Source organism: Falco biarmicus, chromosome 3, assembly GCF_023638135.1.
Source record: "Falco biarmicus isolate bFalBia1 chromosome 3, bFalBia1.pri, whole genome shotgun sequence".
Classification (NCBI taxonomy): Eukaryota; Metazoa; Chordata; class Aves; order Falconiformes; family Falconidae; genus Falco; species Falco biarmicus.
Window position 1 is genome coordinate 36,360,001 of NC_079290.1, and position 12,346 is coordinate 36,372,346.

The 12,346-nt window shown below is 37.3% G+C and overlaps 1 protein-coding gene across 2 annotated transcripts; it reads left to right on the forward strand.

Annotated features, from left to right (window-relative positions):
- Positions 1 to 244: 244 nt before the first annotated feature.
- Positions 245 to 11,917, forward strand: IMPA1 (inositol monophosphatase 1). Of its 2 annotated transcripts, XM_056332243.1 has the most exons (10): positions 245 to 328; positions 773 to 836; positions 2,117 to 2,198; positions 3,376 to 3,509; positions 5,440 to 5,544; positions 6,837 to 6,882; positions 7,023 to 7,131; positions 7,870 to 7,978; positions 9,433 to 9,584; positions 10,020 to 11,917. In XM_056332243.1, exons 3-10 carry the CDS (start codon positions 2,136 to 2,138, stop codon positions 10,136 to 10,138), a joined length of 837 nt encoding a protein of 278 aa, XP_056188218.1. In that variant the 5' UTR covers positions 245 to 328; positions 773 to 836; positions 2,117 to 2,135; the 3' UTR covers positions 10,139 to 11,917. The 2 variants fall into 2 exon arrangements, with proteins under 2 accessions (XP_056188218.1, XP_056188217.1); XM_056332242.1 differs by lacking the exon at positions 245 to 328 and having other exon boundaries at positions 655 to 836.
- The last annotated feature ends 429 nt before the right edge of the window (positions 11,918 to 12,346 follow it).

Here is a 12,346-nt window from a genome sequence, read left to right on the forward strand (position 1 = left end):
TAGAGGAAGAACAGACTCTTTCATAAGTTATTTCCTTAAAACTATATGGTTACGTGACCAATCACCACACCTACACTCCTTGAGCAGGCATATACAATCACAATCGATGTTTATTGTCCCTATTTCGCACCGTTTCTTCATATCACAATTATTAAGAAGATACCGACACTGAAGCCTAATTTCAACATCTTTAGTATTACCTTACCTATCGGCCGGCGCAGGCGCAGGCGCCCCGGCCGGAGGAGGCGGGGAGGCGGCTGCAGCCCGGGCGCCTGCGCACTGGCGCGGCTGCGCCTCGGCGAGGGGGAGCCGGCGGCGGGCGGGAAGGGTGAGCCAGCTCGTACTCCTTCAGCCGCCATTTCGGGGTGCTGGGGGGAGGGCGGCGTGCGCTGCTGCCTGGGGGCTGTGTGGCCCGGCGGCCCCGCGGTGGCGGGGCCCTACAGCCGCCGGGCGGGGCGTGAGGTGCGCTCGCCTCGGGCGGGCAGTGCGGTGCGGTGCGGCGCGGCGCGGCGCGGCCCCCTCGGCCCGGCGCGGCCCCCTCGGCCCGGCGCGCACGCCGCTGCTGTGAGTGCGGGCCCGCGGCGCGGGGGGCGGCGCCTCGCGGGGCACCCGCGGGGGACTGAACTTAAACTGGGGAGGGGGGGCGAGAGGCACTTCCAGTCGGTGTAGGCGCTGGTATTTAACTAGAGTACGTGTTCTGGAGTTACCGTGTTGGTGAGGTTTTAAATGTAAATGTTTGGTTTGTTTTTCTTCTTCTCCTTTGCTACGTGAGGCTGTGCCGTGGTGCTGGATGTCGGTGTGCTTGAAGTTCCGCTAATACTGCCGGGCTTTTACGGGTAACAGAGTAACTTTATCTACTACTATTATACGCAGTTTGTTTCTTGACAGATTATTTCTGGGTTTATATAACAAACAGAACCTCTGCTTTAAAGGCTATGACAAGTAAAGAACATTATCAACGTAACTGAAGCATCATACTCTTCACATTGTAGCTAGCTTTTCTAGGCATCTCTGCCTGTTCAGGAGGAAGGCTGAAGGAGGCAAGGACCATTAGATCAGGGTGATTGGACTGGGTACTCGTGGATCATGTTAATTGCACAGGGGTTTTTTATACTAGTTCAGTGCTGATTTTTTAATGATCGTTTATCTCTAATTTTTGTCAGTCTGCAAGTGTTACGAAACTGTTACCCAGGTCATTGCTTAAAGACTGAATCACTTAAGTAGGAAATACCCAGAAGGCTTCTGAAAGGGCTAGGGCAGAAAAATGAAACGGACTTCCAAAATTCAAAATGCTGTTGTGTCATGGAATAAATTTGTGGTCCTGTTGGGGGTGCAGCAGAAATAATGTATGATGTGCTGATCTGTATCTCACGTTGCTCATGAAAGTAGAGATGCATAGAAGGTAACATTGCTTTGTAATACCTAAGAATATAGGAGACACTTTGAAATGACTGTGGGATCTTGTAACTTTCTCATGTAGAATGAAAACCTTTTTCATATTTGTGTTTGGAATAAGCCCCAAGAACAAAGCATGGAGGATTGAAATACAGAAAGGATAGATTTTGGGTTTAAGATTTTAATCTTCTAATTTAAGATATTCAGAGTAATGTAAACTGTACTTAAAAATAGACTAAGCTGTATGCCACCAGTTTCTGCAATAAATTACAGTAAAGATTCTAGTGTTTTTAAACAAAAAGGCTCTGAGCTGTACATTGTATTTGAGAATGTGCCTGTGTGTAACAACACTGTTACTTTTCAGAGCCTTTATGTACACTGGGGTCAGTGTCTAAATGTGGAGTCCTTTATATGCATGTATCATTCAAGGCTGAGGCTCTGTACTTGTTAATGTTTTTATGTTGCATCTTTTTGATAATCACAGAATTGGGGGGCGGGGGCAGAAATCTGGTAACTTAGACCAAGCTTACAATATTTTTTAAGTTACCTTGTTTCAGAGTAAGGGATAGGACAAAATTCCATATTCTAGCAAGGAAAAAACAGTGCAGTCCAGAACAGGGGGAGTAGAAAATCAGAATTTGTAAAAATAAAAAATAAAATTGAAAAAAAAAAAAGAAGATAAAGCCATAATAATTTTTGTGTTAATCTCTCTTTTTGGTAGGCTGGATATCTAAGAAAAAATGGCAGATCCTTGGCAGGAATGTATGGATTATGCAATTGCTTTAGCAAGGAAAGCTGGGGAGGTAACTATAAACTATTTATAAATGATACTATTTATTGAGTCTAATATGTATGTAGCTTTTGAAGGAGTTTAGTGGTGGATATTCTTCTGAGGAGTGCTTTGTCAAAAACATAAATTGGCAGAATCATTCAGTGATGTTCAGGATTGGAGTGTCTTTCATGTTTACAGCTTAGTTAATTTAAGAAAACAACTTTGCACTTCTCTTTGGATCAGAGTCTGATTAGAGACTTAAGAGGTATCTTTTATTCCTTAAATTTGATTAAAAAAAGAAAATATTCTGATTTGTGGAAAACAAAGAACATCTCAGTTTCCCCCCTTAAGCTGCACCTGTCTGCCTTACTGTTGTACTACCTGAAAGCTGTTGACAGTCTTCCTTGCGAACACATCAATGTTATATAGTGGTTTGTTGTTGGCACAAGGTACCAGGACATGTTCTCTTTGTGAAGACTGCTTTACTTCTGTAAATAAGAAACATCCCTTGCAGTGGCGGTACTTTGCCCGTTTGTGATCCAAGATGGCTTAGAACAAGGAAGAGTTTGCACATCTTGGCAGAGCCTCTGCATAAGAGTGGTTACCAAATGTTCGGTTCTTGGTAGTTCTGCTTGGTACATTTGAATGCTATTGCAGCCAGGCAAGATGGTACATGTACTAATTCTGTCCCCTGCAGCTGCAAAGCCTGCAGAACATTGTCCTTCAATGACCTCATTAAAGTCTTACCTCAGAAAATCTTTCTAAGTTACAGTAAAACAATTCTGTGGTCTGTGAGGCATGGATTTTTGCTTAGGCCAGTTCTGGTAGTTTGAATCATAAATGCAGCATTTGTCTAAAAGTAGCTGGCTTAAGCTCAGTCATAAGTGTTTCATTCAACTCTGGTATTTAAATTTATAAATCTAAAACCTGCCCTAAGAAAATAGACCTCAGTTTCATGTACCAGTGGATATTGTAGTACTTAGATTTAAGGTCATGTAAAAGTTTGTGCTGAGTAGGGACTGAAGATACATGCGAGGGTAAGCTTCAGCTGCTGCAGTTAAATCCAGGTTTTGTCACTGTTTGTGTTTTGTATGTGCGGTATAGAAAATTACAGTAAAAATTATGCTCAGATTGTTAGGAAAACTAATATTTTTCATACTGTTGGTGAAGATAGATTATTTTTTTCTTTTTGTTTTGTTTGTGAGCAGATAATCCGTGAAGCACTCAAAGAAGAAATATCTGTTATGACTAAAAGCTCACCAGTAGATCTAGTGACAGAAACCGATCAAAAAGTAGAAAACTTCATTATTTCTTCGATAAAAGAAAAGTATCCTTCTCACAGGTATGACTTCTCGATACATTTTTGATAGAAAAAGGGAGAAGAGGCTGGAAGAAGAAGATGGAAAGTTAATGATTTTGCTTTGTAAAATTTCATTACTATTGGCATGCTTTCAAGTTACAGAATTCTCCCTTACTCTCAATATGTTCAGTTTTTCAGAGTAGCAACATGTTGAAGTTTTGTCCAGGGCTGTAGTAACAAAAGAAGGTGTCCTCAGGATCTACTGACATGAGTTTAGCCTTGCCTAGGGGTTACGCTGAAGGTCACTTCCAGCTGAGCCAGCTGTAAATAACTTCTTGTTTACTTGTGTTGGAGAATCAGAGGTGGCTCCAGCATACCCAGAACCCAAATTTCTTGTCTGATATTGGCTGTTGAAACGAGCATGCATTTGCTGTCTGTGCTGGATGGGTCCTGTGGTACCAAGCGTACCTTTGGCAAATCTCATACAGCTTAAGAACATCAAACCCTCTTAAAAGAAGATAGGATCTTCTGATTCTGCGTAACTGAAAGTTTGTCATACAAAATACGGATATTTTTTTTTTTTAATTATCTGTCCCTTTTTTTCTTCCTCCTGCCCCTCGTGCCCCCCCTCCCCGATAAAGTTGTTCTTGAAGGGTGAACTGTATGTGTTTTACTTACATGAGACATTCTTTCCTATTTTGACATAGTAGCTCAAGTTTAATACAGTTTCCTTAAAGAGGGTGTGCTCACTTTTCTTGCATTTTCTTGGAGATTTTCTTATTGTAGCTGTATATATGAAACATAATAAATATGTTTATAACTGGAACAACTGAGGTGATGCAAAATGCCAGTAACCTAACCAAATTAGTGTAAGTATACAGACCTGTGGAATGACCTTGAAAGAACAGTTTCTGTCACATTAATAAACATTTTAGAGTACTTTAGCATCTTTTCAATTAGATAATTGATACTGGTGTTGAATTTCTCTTTCTAATGAATTACATGATTAACTATGGAAGTGAAAATGATTGCTCAGAAAGAAATATCATGTTTCAACAAAGCAGCAAATCTTCACAAAGAAAGCGACTGAATAGCTATTGAGGTGGATGAGTAACTCCTAATCAATATTAAAGGGACCTTATTGTTTACTCTCGGCAGTTCTCTTCATTTTACATGTTTGTGGGGGAAGGCATGTGTTTAATGCATGCTTTTCATAGGTTGAGTAATATGCAATAAATGTAACAACATAGAAGAGAATTCCACCCACTTAGACTCATCCCAATCATTTTGCAGTTCAAAACAAATATTTTCACAAGCAGCAAAAATTGTGATATTTGGGTGTCTGTAGCACTGTGCCTTGTGTATCTCTTGGGTTTCTTATTATGGTTGAGTGTGCACTCTACCGTACTCTTCAGGAGGGGCTCTGGTTTGGGTTTTATCCCTTTTCCATGTCACCATTTTGTAACCCTTGTAAAATTAAACAGTTTTAAGACTTTCTGTCATATTTGAGTTGAAATCAGACTACAAATTTAACAGTTACTGTAGTGGTCTAACCAGGTGCATATGACCACAAAGGCTTTCTTGCTAAAAAGTAGTGCTTTATAGCACAAATGAATGGAAAGGTATAAATAGCTACAAGTATTCTGACCAAAATTTGATGCTGTTACTGGAAAAAATGTTGAAAACTTCAAGGTTCTGAATGCTAAATTCCAGTAATCAATATTAAAACGTATAAATTTCTTTTCCTCATGTACTGTGCTTATTTCTGACATCATAAATATTGATGCAAGGTTGCTCAGATGTGGTTGGTGCTTTCCGAATAGATTGTGTATTTCTTAGCTTTTTACGTATGAATCACTGGTGGTATGAAAACCTGCATCTTGTTTTAAGAATTTTAATTTCAAGGACAGTGGTGTAATTCAGACATTTTTAACAATATCTTTGTATCTTTTAAATGTATTTGCTACTCTAGCTTCATCGGAGAAGAATCTGTTGCAGCTGGAGAGGGCAGCATTTTGACAGATAACCCTACATGGATTATAGACCCTATCGACGGAACTACCAACTTCGTACACAGGTCTACCTTTCATTTTGTTACGTTAGCAACTTCAAATGATTATCTTTTTTCTTCAGTTCCGTGAAAGTAAGGTTTTTTCACTTTTAAATGGCTTTGAAAGAGATATTATGAACTTGTTAATAGTTATAAATTGTTATTGCATTTACTGAGAACCATTGGGCATTTTTTGTAATCTTTTTTGTATTTCTGTAAGTATTACAATAGCTCTGTAACCAACAGCAGTTGTTCCATGAGAGGCTCATACTGTATAGCAGGAGTCAGCAGCCTTTGGCGCAGGTGCCAAAGATAGGTGGACAAATGTTAACAGCAAAGCAAGAAGACTCAGAATTAGGAGTTGCAGTAATTTCAGGGAGGTGGTAACAGCACCAAGTCCAGATTTCCAAGAAATTTCAAATTCGTTAAGATCTAGGAGCTGCTACCATGAAATAAAGCAGAATATCACCAGTAACTGTCTAGTGATATTTTGCACGAGGATGAGGAGGATACTTTCAGTGTAATGCTGACTGCCTATTCCTTCTGTCTTTGAAACATGATAGATTTTAACCCTGATGAGTTTTTCTGAGATTACTTGATTCCAGCTGTGAAATAACTGCCACTGTGTGCACCATGGCTTTAAACAGCTGGTGAATCATGCTAAATAATGTGTTCAAAAAGCTCAAAGAAAAGAACCATTTTGCTGTTTTTTACAGAATTAAAAATCTGTATTTTTTGCAGATAGTAATTAAAGCAAAAGTTTGGGAACTTCAAGTTTGGAAGAGTAAAAAATAATTAAAAAATTGATTGGTTGATCATTAAAAACTTAGCCTGAGATGCATTTCACCATGTTCTCTGTACTCCCACTGGTTCACTCTTCCCCCTGCATTCTTCCTTCTCACTTCAATATCTGTCTGTCTTTGTTGCTTGGGGGGAGAGGTGACTGGCTTCTTTGATGAGACCATTTTGGCCAGCTTCTTCCTTCTGAGAAAGCCTCTGCGCTACTAACCTTGCTTTGGCTATAAGATGACAGTCCCAAAGCTGGTAACAACTGTAACAGGGGTGACAGTCTCTAAGCTGTAACAGGCTTAGTTTCAGTGTGTGGAAAAGTTTGTATTTTAAATAGTAATTAGTGTTGTTGGATCTGTTTTCATAGTAAATTGTACAAATTCCAGAAAACTGGTATTTTCTGTATAGTCCAGGTTTCTTTCTGAAATGTACGTTACATTTAACTGAACGTTGTTTTTATTAAGCGTAAGCATGGTAATGAAAGAAGCATAGAATCTTACTATAAATTAGTGAAATGTTTTGTTTTGTAGGTTTCCATTTGTGGCAGTTTCAATTGGCTTTGTTGTAAACAAAAAGGTATACTTTTTATTACTTAATACCTAATCAATCAAAAACAAATTAATTCCTTGTTGCTAGTTATAACTAAGGTCTATATTTTCACAGTAAATAGGAAGAAAGGGAAAAAACCCTCAAGGTACCTTTACTTTTTCTTGCAGATAGAATTTGGAATTGTGTATAGTTGTATAGAAGACAAGATGTATACTGCCAGGAAAGGAAAAGGTGCATTCTGCAATGGTCAAAAACTTCAAGTATCGGGCCAAGAAGGTAAGTTGAACCGTGTGCTTATTTCTGGCAATTACATTTATTTTGCAAATGAGGCATCAACAGTTCTAGACCTGGATATAGTCCTGTTTCTTGGCTCATAGAGCCATTTCATGGCTTTGTTTTGCAAAGAGGCTTTTTTGGGCCATGGGTTGTTCAGTTTTGAGGAACAGCTTTTATGTTTTCTTTGATGCATATAACATGCTTGTGATCTTTACAAAATCAGGACTCTGCAACTGAGGATTTTATTCTCTTGTGTGTTGGGGGTGTGTGTGTGTTTTTAATTCCCTGTATATCTGCAGTCTGTCTGTGATTGTTCTTTAGAGTCTGTAGCAAATCTACCAAACAAGGCAGCTTCTTTCAGGTGTGAACTAGTGGTTTAAATCAGTATCACTCTTCTATACTTATTTATTATGTAAAGTAAAAACCCCACCATTAAGGTGAGACCTTTAAAGATCTGAGGACTGTTATAATTCTGATAGCAATAGAACTTTATTTAGTAACTACATCGATTAATGTATATACATAATTAAAGCAGATCTGCTTTGTTTGCTGTATTATATTTTTTCGTGACATTTTCCATGTAATAACAGATTTTTATACACCCAATGTATGTCATATTCATATTTAAATACCTTACTTTTGTTCAGTCTGGTAAGAAAGCAATGAAGTAAACTCTGCTAATTACTGTTGTTATATAAGTTGTACTGTTGGAAACATGAGTTTTTGTTTCTTTTCCAGACATTACAAAGTCCCTTTTGGTAACAGAATTGGGATCCAATCGTGATCCAGAGACTATAAAAATAATTCTTTCTAACATGGAAAGACTTCTCAGTATTCCCATTCATGGGTAAGATGCTTCCTAATTTTTAAATTTACTGATAGTGTTAATGTTGTAAATATGATCATTTTTAGGAAGGGTTGGTTGCATGATATTGGACACTTTAAATGTGAAATACGATTTAAAAGTTTTTGTCTAGTGGCTTCTAAGTATGTTTAACTTTTTCAAGCAGGGACATGTACAAGAGAGCCCTAACAATAACAATAAATATTGAGAAGCAAAGCATGTTTGGTGTTGTAGAACTGAAAAGTATTGTATTTTACTAGTTACAAAAATGAAAGAATTTTGTGTGTGTCCACCCCCTGAAATACATAAGGAGTAAAACTGGATAAACAGAAGCTATATGACGTTTCTTTTCCCTGTAGTAATGAAAATCGTTGTGGTTTCTTTAATGTTAGGAGGCAAAAGTAGATCTCCCTTTCCCCTTTCAACACCACACAATTTTTTCTGAATTTGTCCCAAGTAGTTGAAATTGTCCATAACCTGTTCTTTCTGTGGTTACATTGCCTGGTTCCTGTCCTCCAGGTAAGCCAAAGCCTACATTTCTGCAAGCCATTTTACATCTAAAGGTGGTTTCACTAGACAGTGTTTTATTACTCAACCGTACTCATGTTTCTGATCTAAAACGGGTTGTAGTTTTATGCTGAGGTTTTCAGGATTCTCGTTTTGACACTTAAGGTGTAGAATTTTTTTCTGCTTTCCAAAAGTCAACTGATGTCACTAAAGAATGTATGTTGAATTGTAAGTAGGGAGTACATTTTAGATATGTTGTCAGTTCAACTTTGGTATTTTATTTGTAAACAATAAATTGATATTGGGATTGATTTAAGTTGCTTCTTGCAGTAACTTTGCTGCTATTGGTTACAAGTTAATGTACATTTTACTGATAATTGAAATAACTACAGTTATTTGTACAAGTCACACTAAGTGCATCAACATTTCCAAAAGAAAGTGGAATTTGTAACACAAGGGTTTTTATAAAGTTATCCAGACCGAATTCATGCTGTGTAATTTATTTTTTTGATTACGGCTGTTAGGGTTTTTTTCAAGTCAGAGATACTTAACTGAGTATCATCAGAGGAACTGAAGTTCATTGCTGAGAACCGTGTACACTCTAATTCTTGTATTCGAAAAGCAAAGTAGAATATCTGTTATTTTTTCATTGGTGGGTATCTTCCCTAATATGTTTTAGTTTAAGAAGTTGTTTAATATGTGTTTGCAGTCTTAAGACAAAATTCTTTAGTGGAATTTGTAAATGTAATTTCTGGAAATTTGCTGTATTTGGAGAGTTCTTCAAGCTACTTAAGCAAAACTTCATACCCAATTTTTTATTTGTTTCACTGCAGCATTCCACTACATTTTGTCTAGCTCAGTTCGCTTTGCATATGATGCTTCTGTGTTCTCTGTGCAGTGTACACAGTACAAACTGTTCTCAATTAAAAAAACAACTATGTCTCCTTTAGGATTAGAGCTGTTGGTACAGCAGCTGTGAACATGTGCCTTGTGGCAACCGGTGGAGCTGATGCCTATTATGAAATGGGGATTCACTGCTGGGATATGGCAGGGGCTGGAATCATTATTACTGAAGCAGGCGGAGTACTGCTAGATGTATCAGGTAAATACTCAGGCATTCATGGAACTCTTTTGTCCTTACGAGTAACTAGTTGGGAAGAAAAAATAGCTGAAATGAGAAGGCAAAGAGGTCTTTCAACCCTCCTTCAAAGTTACCACTACTGAACAGAGTTCCCACCCAGTTAATAGACAGTCAGTTGCATGTTCTTGAGCTACAAGGCAAACTTTGTTTGCTTTGCTTTACTCCTATGGCTGAGCATCTGGAAAAGTGAAAAAAGGCAGTAAACATACACTGAACAGAATTCAAATGTAGCTCATACAAGGTACCTGTTGTGTTAAATGCATTTATATCCAGGGGTGAAATTTGGTCCTAAGTAGGAATGTATAATTTACACTTGATTTTTTGAATGCTCATTTTCTTACCAACTTTTAATTTTCTCCAGATAAAGGTAGTTACTTTGCTTGCTTTGATTTCTAGGTGGACCATTTGATTTGATGTCTCGAAGAATAATTGCAGCAAGTAGTCGAGCTATAGGAGAGAGAATAGCCAAAGCACTTCAAATAATTCCTCTGAAAAGGGATGATGCAACTAACTGAATACCAAAACTTCACCTTAAATGTAATTATATAATGTTGTCTCATACTCCCATGTGTTGGTTGTTCTGCACCTCGAATGTGATAAAAAGATAGATAAGTAGGTGATAGTCTTTCAGTACTGGTGTGACTACTAAATAGTGTTTTGAGATTGGACCAATATTCTAAGTAAGCTTTTACTGTTAAGTATTTTATTTAACATCACAATTACAGAGATATCTCTAAAAAGAAGCAAATATATACAGGTAATATTTTAAAGTTTTGTGTTACACTGGAAGGCATAGCAAGAGACTGTTTGATGTATAGATAAATAAAAATCTCTAGTTGACAAAACAAAATTCACTGTCTTAACACCACATCATCGTATCGATCCTGAACCCCAAAAGACAAAGGCATTACTATTGATCCAGTCCATCTCATCTGTTTTCTTTGATGTCACCAGTTTATCCATTTCCTTAATTTGTTACAGATTTTTGTAGAGGTAACTGATACATTTGCAAATTTTTTTTAGTTGCTTGTAATTTTGGCTCTGATTTAAAGCCTTCATTACTTATCTGTCATTGGTTTTGTAGTCAGCATTGTAGCTTTCTTACAGTAGATAAACACAATCTCTTCTTTAGCCCTTTATGTGGCCAGTATCCGTGTAAGTTCCTTACAGTTGGCAAAAATTAAAATAGTTACTGTGCCAGAAAATATGTGCATCTCCCAGAAATAAGTTCTGAGCACACCTTCTATCACTAGTTGATTTACCATAATTTAAAATGAAGTATGATTTGCATTTGACCATTCTGATCAGCTGGTACTAGGTCCTCTTATTCTTGGCAGTTACAATTCCTGTTAATTTTGTGTGGGTTTCTCCGTGAATGAGTGTGTTTCAAAGTCTAAGGAATCATTAAAATCCAAGAGAGTTTTCAGTAACTCAGCTGATAAAAGAATAAGCACATAGTCCAGATGTTTTACATCATCTTCTGTAAATTATAAAAGCAGCGACCAACCAGGATCAGGTTTCCATTGTGTTATGGAGTGTACAGGCACAAAAGAAGATACGTATCTAAACGTATCTTTATAAATCTAAGAAACAGTAGTAATCTCGTTCTTGTTGTCAGTTGTTCTGAACTTTGAAAACTATACTGGTTCTTTGAATTTTTGTGTATGAGTGTTAAAAGTATCAGTACACTGTTCAAATAATTAATGCACTTTAAAAAAAGATTTAACTTAAGTCGGTTTTTAGACTGATTTTTCAGTGTCTAAAGTTTCCTAAAGAAAGTTGTATCATTCATGATCCAGTGAAGACAGCAATGCTTTGAAAAAACCTGACTTTTGTACTGCTGTCCCACTATTTTTAATTTGGAGAATGGTGTTCTCTGCCTTGATGTTTCAACAGATCTCTTATTATAAATTTCAGTCTTTTATATCAGTTTATTTTTGCATATTTTGCAGAAATATTTAATTTGAAGTTGTATATGATGCCAGATGATCAATGTTAATGAGATCAGCCTGCTATTTAAAGGTCTTGTCAAAAAAACAGACTTAATTTTGCTTTTTAAATTCCGGTTGACAAGGATAGAAACTTTTTGAGCATTTCAATGTAACTTTGTTGCTGTAAATGATGAGGGATCGTCATTATTTCTTGAGAAGTGTCTCCTGTACCATTTCTGTGGCTTTTGTATAACAAATTCTGTGTAACTTCTAAAAACTGATTTATTTGCGAAATAGAAACATGTCTAAAAAATACTTGAGATGGGAGAACACATTCAAAATAAATATGTTGTAGCAGCAGCAGCTTCAGGTGTGTGTTTCCTTTCTTAATATTCATCATTACAGTGCTGGGTCCCAACAAGCTGGAATTGTGGGCTTCAGACTTTCTCTGCATTGAACGCTTTTTCTTCTTGGCCTCTGAGGTACATAGATCATAAACTGTTGTGCCTTTAGATAAGTGGGATTATTTATATACCTGCAATAGGTTTTTAGAGTGAATATTCCAACATCTTCCAGTGAGATCGTGGTGCATTAGTCATGTGTGACCTCAGAGCTCAAACTTTATGAACTGTCTTGCCTGTGATTTGTTTTGGAGGCCCAACAGGTGGTTGAAGTGTGTAGCCTTCTCAATGTTAGTTTTCCTAATAATGCTCTTTGAGGAAAAATTTAGATCAATTTTCCATCTTGGCAGTCTCAATTTGCGTTGGAGACCAGCCTATTTTTTTTTTTTTT

What these genes read in the sequence shown, in the direction of transcription:
- IMPA1 (XM_056332243.1), top strand. Translation starts at nt 2,136, where the DNA reads ATGGCAGATCCTTGGCAGGAATGTATGGATTATGCAATTGCTTTAGCA. An exon ending in GAAAAGTATCCTTCTCACAG is followed by an intron (nt 3,510 to 5,439) that starts GTATGACTTCTC and finishes TTGCTACTCTAG; the next exon opens with CTTCATCGGAGAAGAATCTG. An exon ending in ACTACCAACTTCGTACACAG is followed by an intron (nt 5,545 to 6,836) that starts GTCTACCTTTCA and finishes TTTGTTTTGTAG; the next exon opens with GTTTCCATTTGTGGCAGTTT.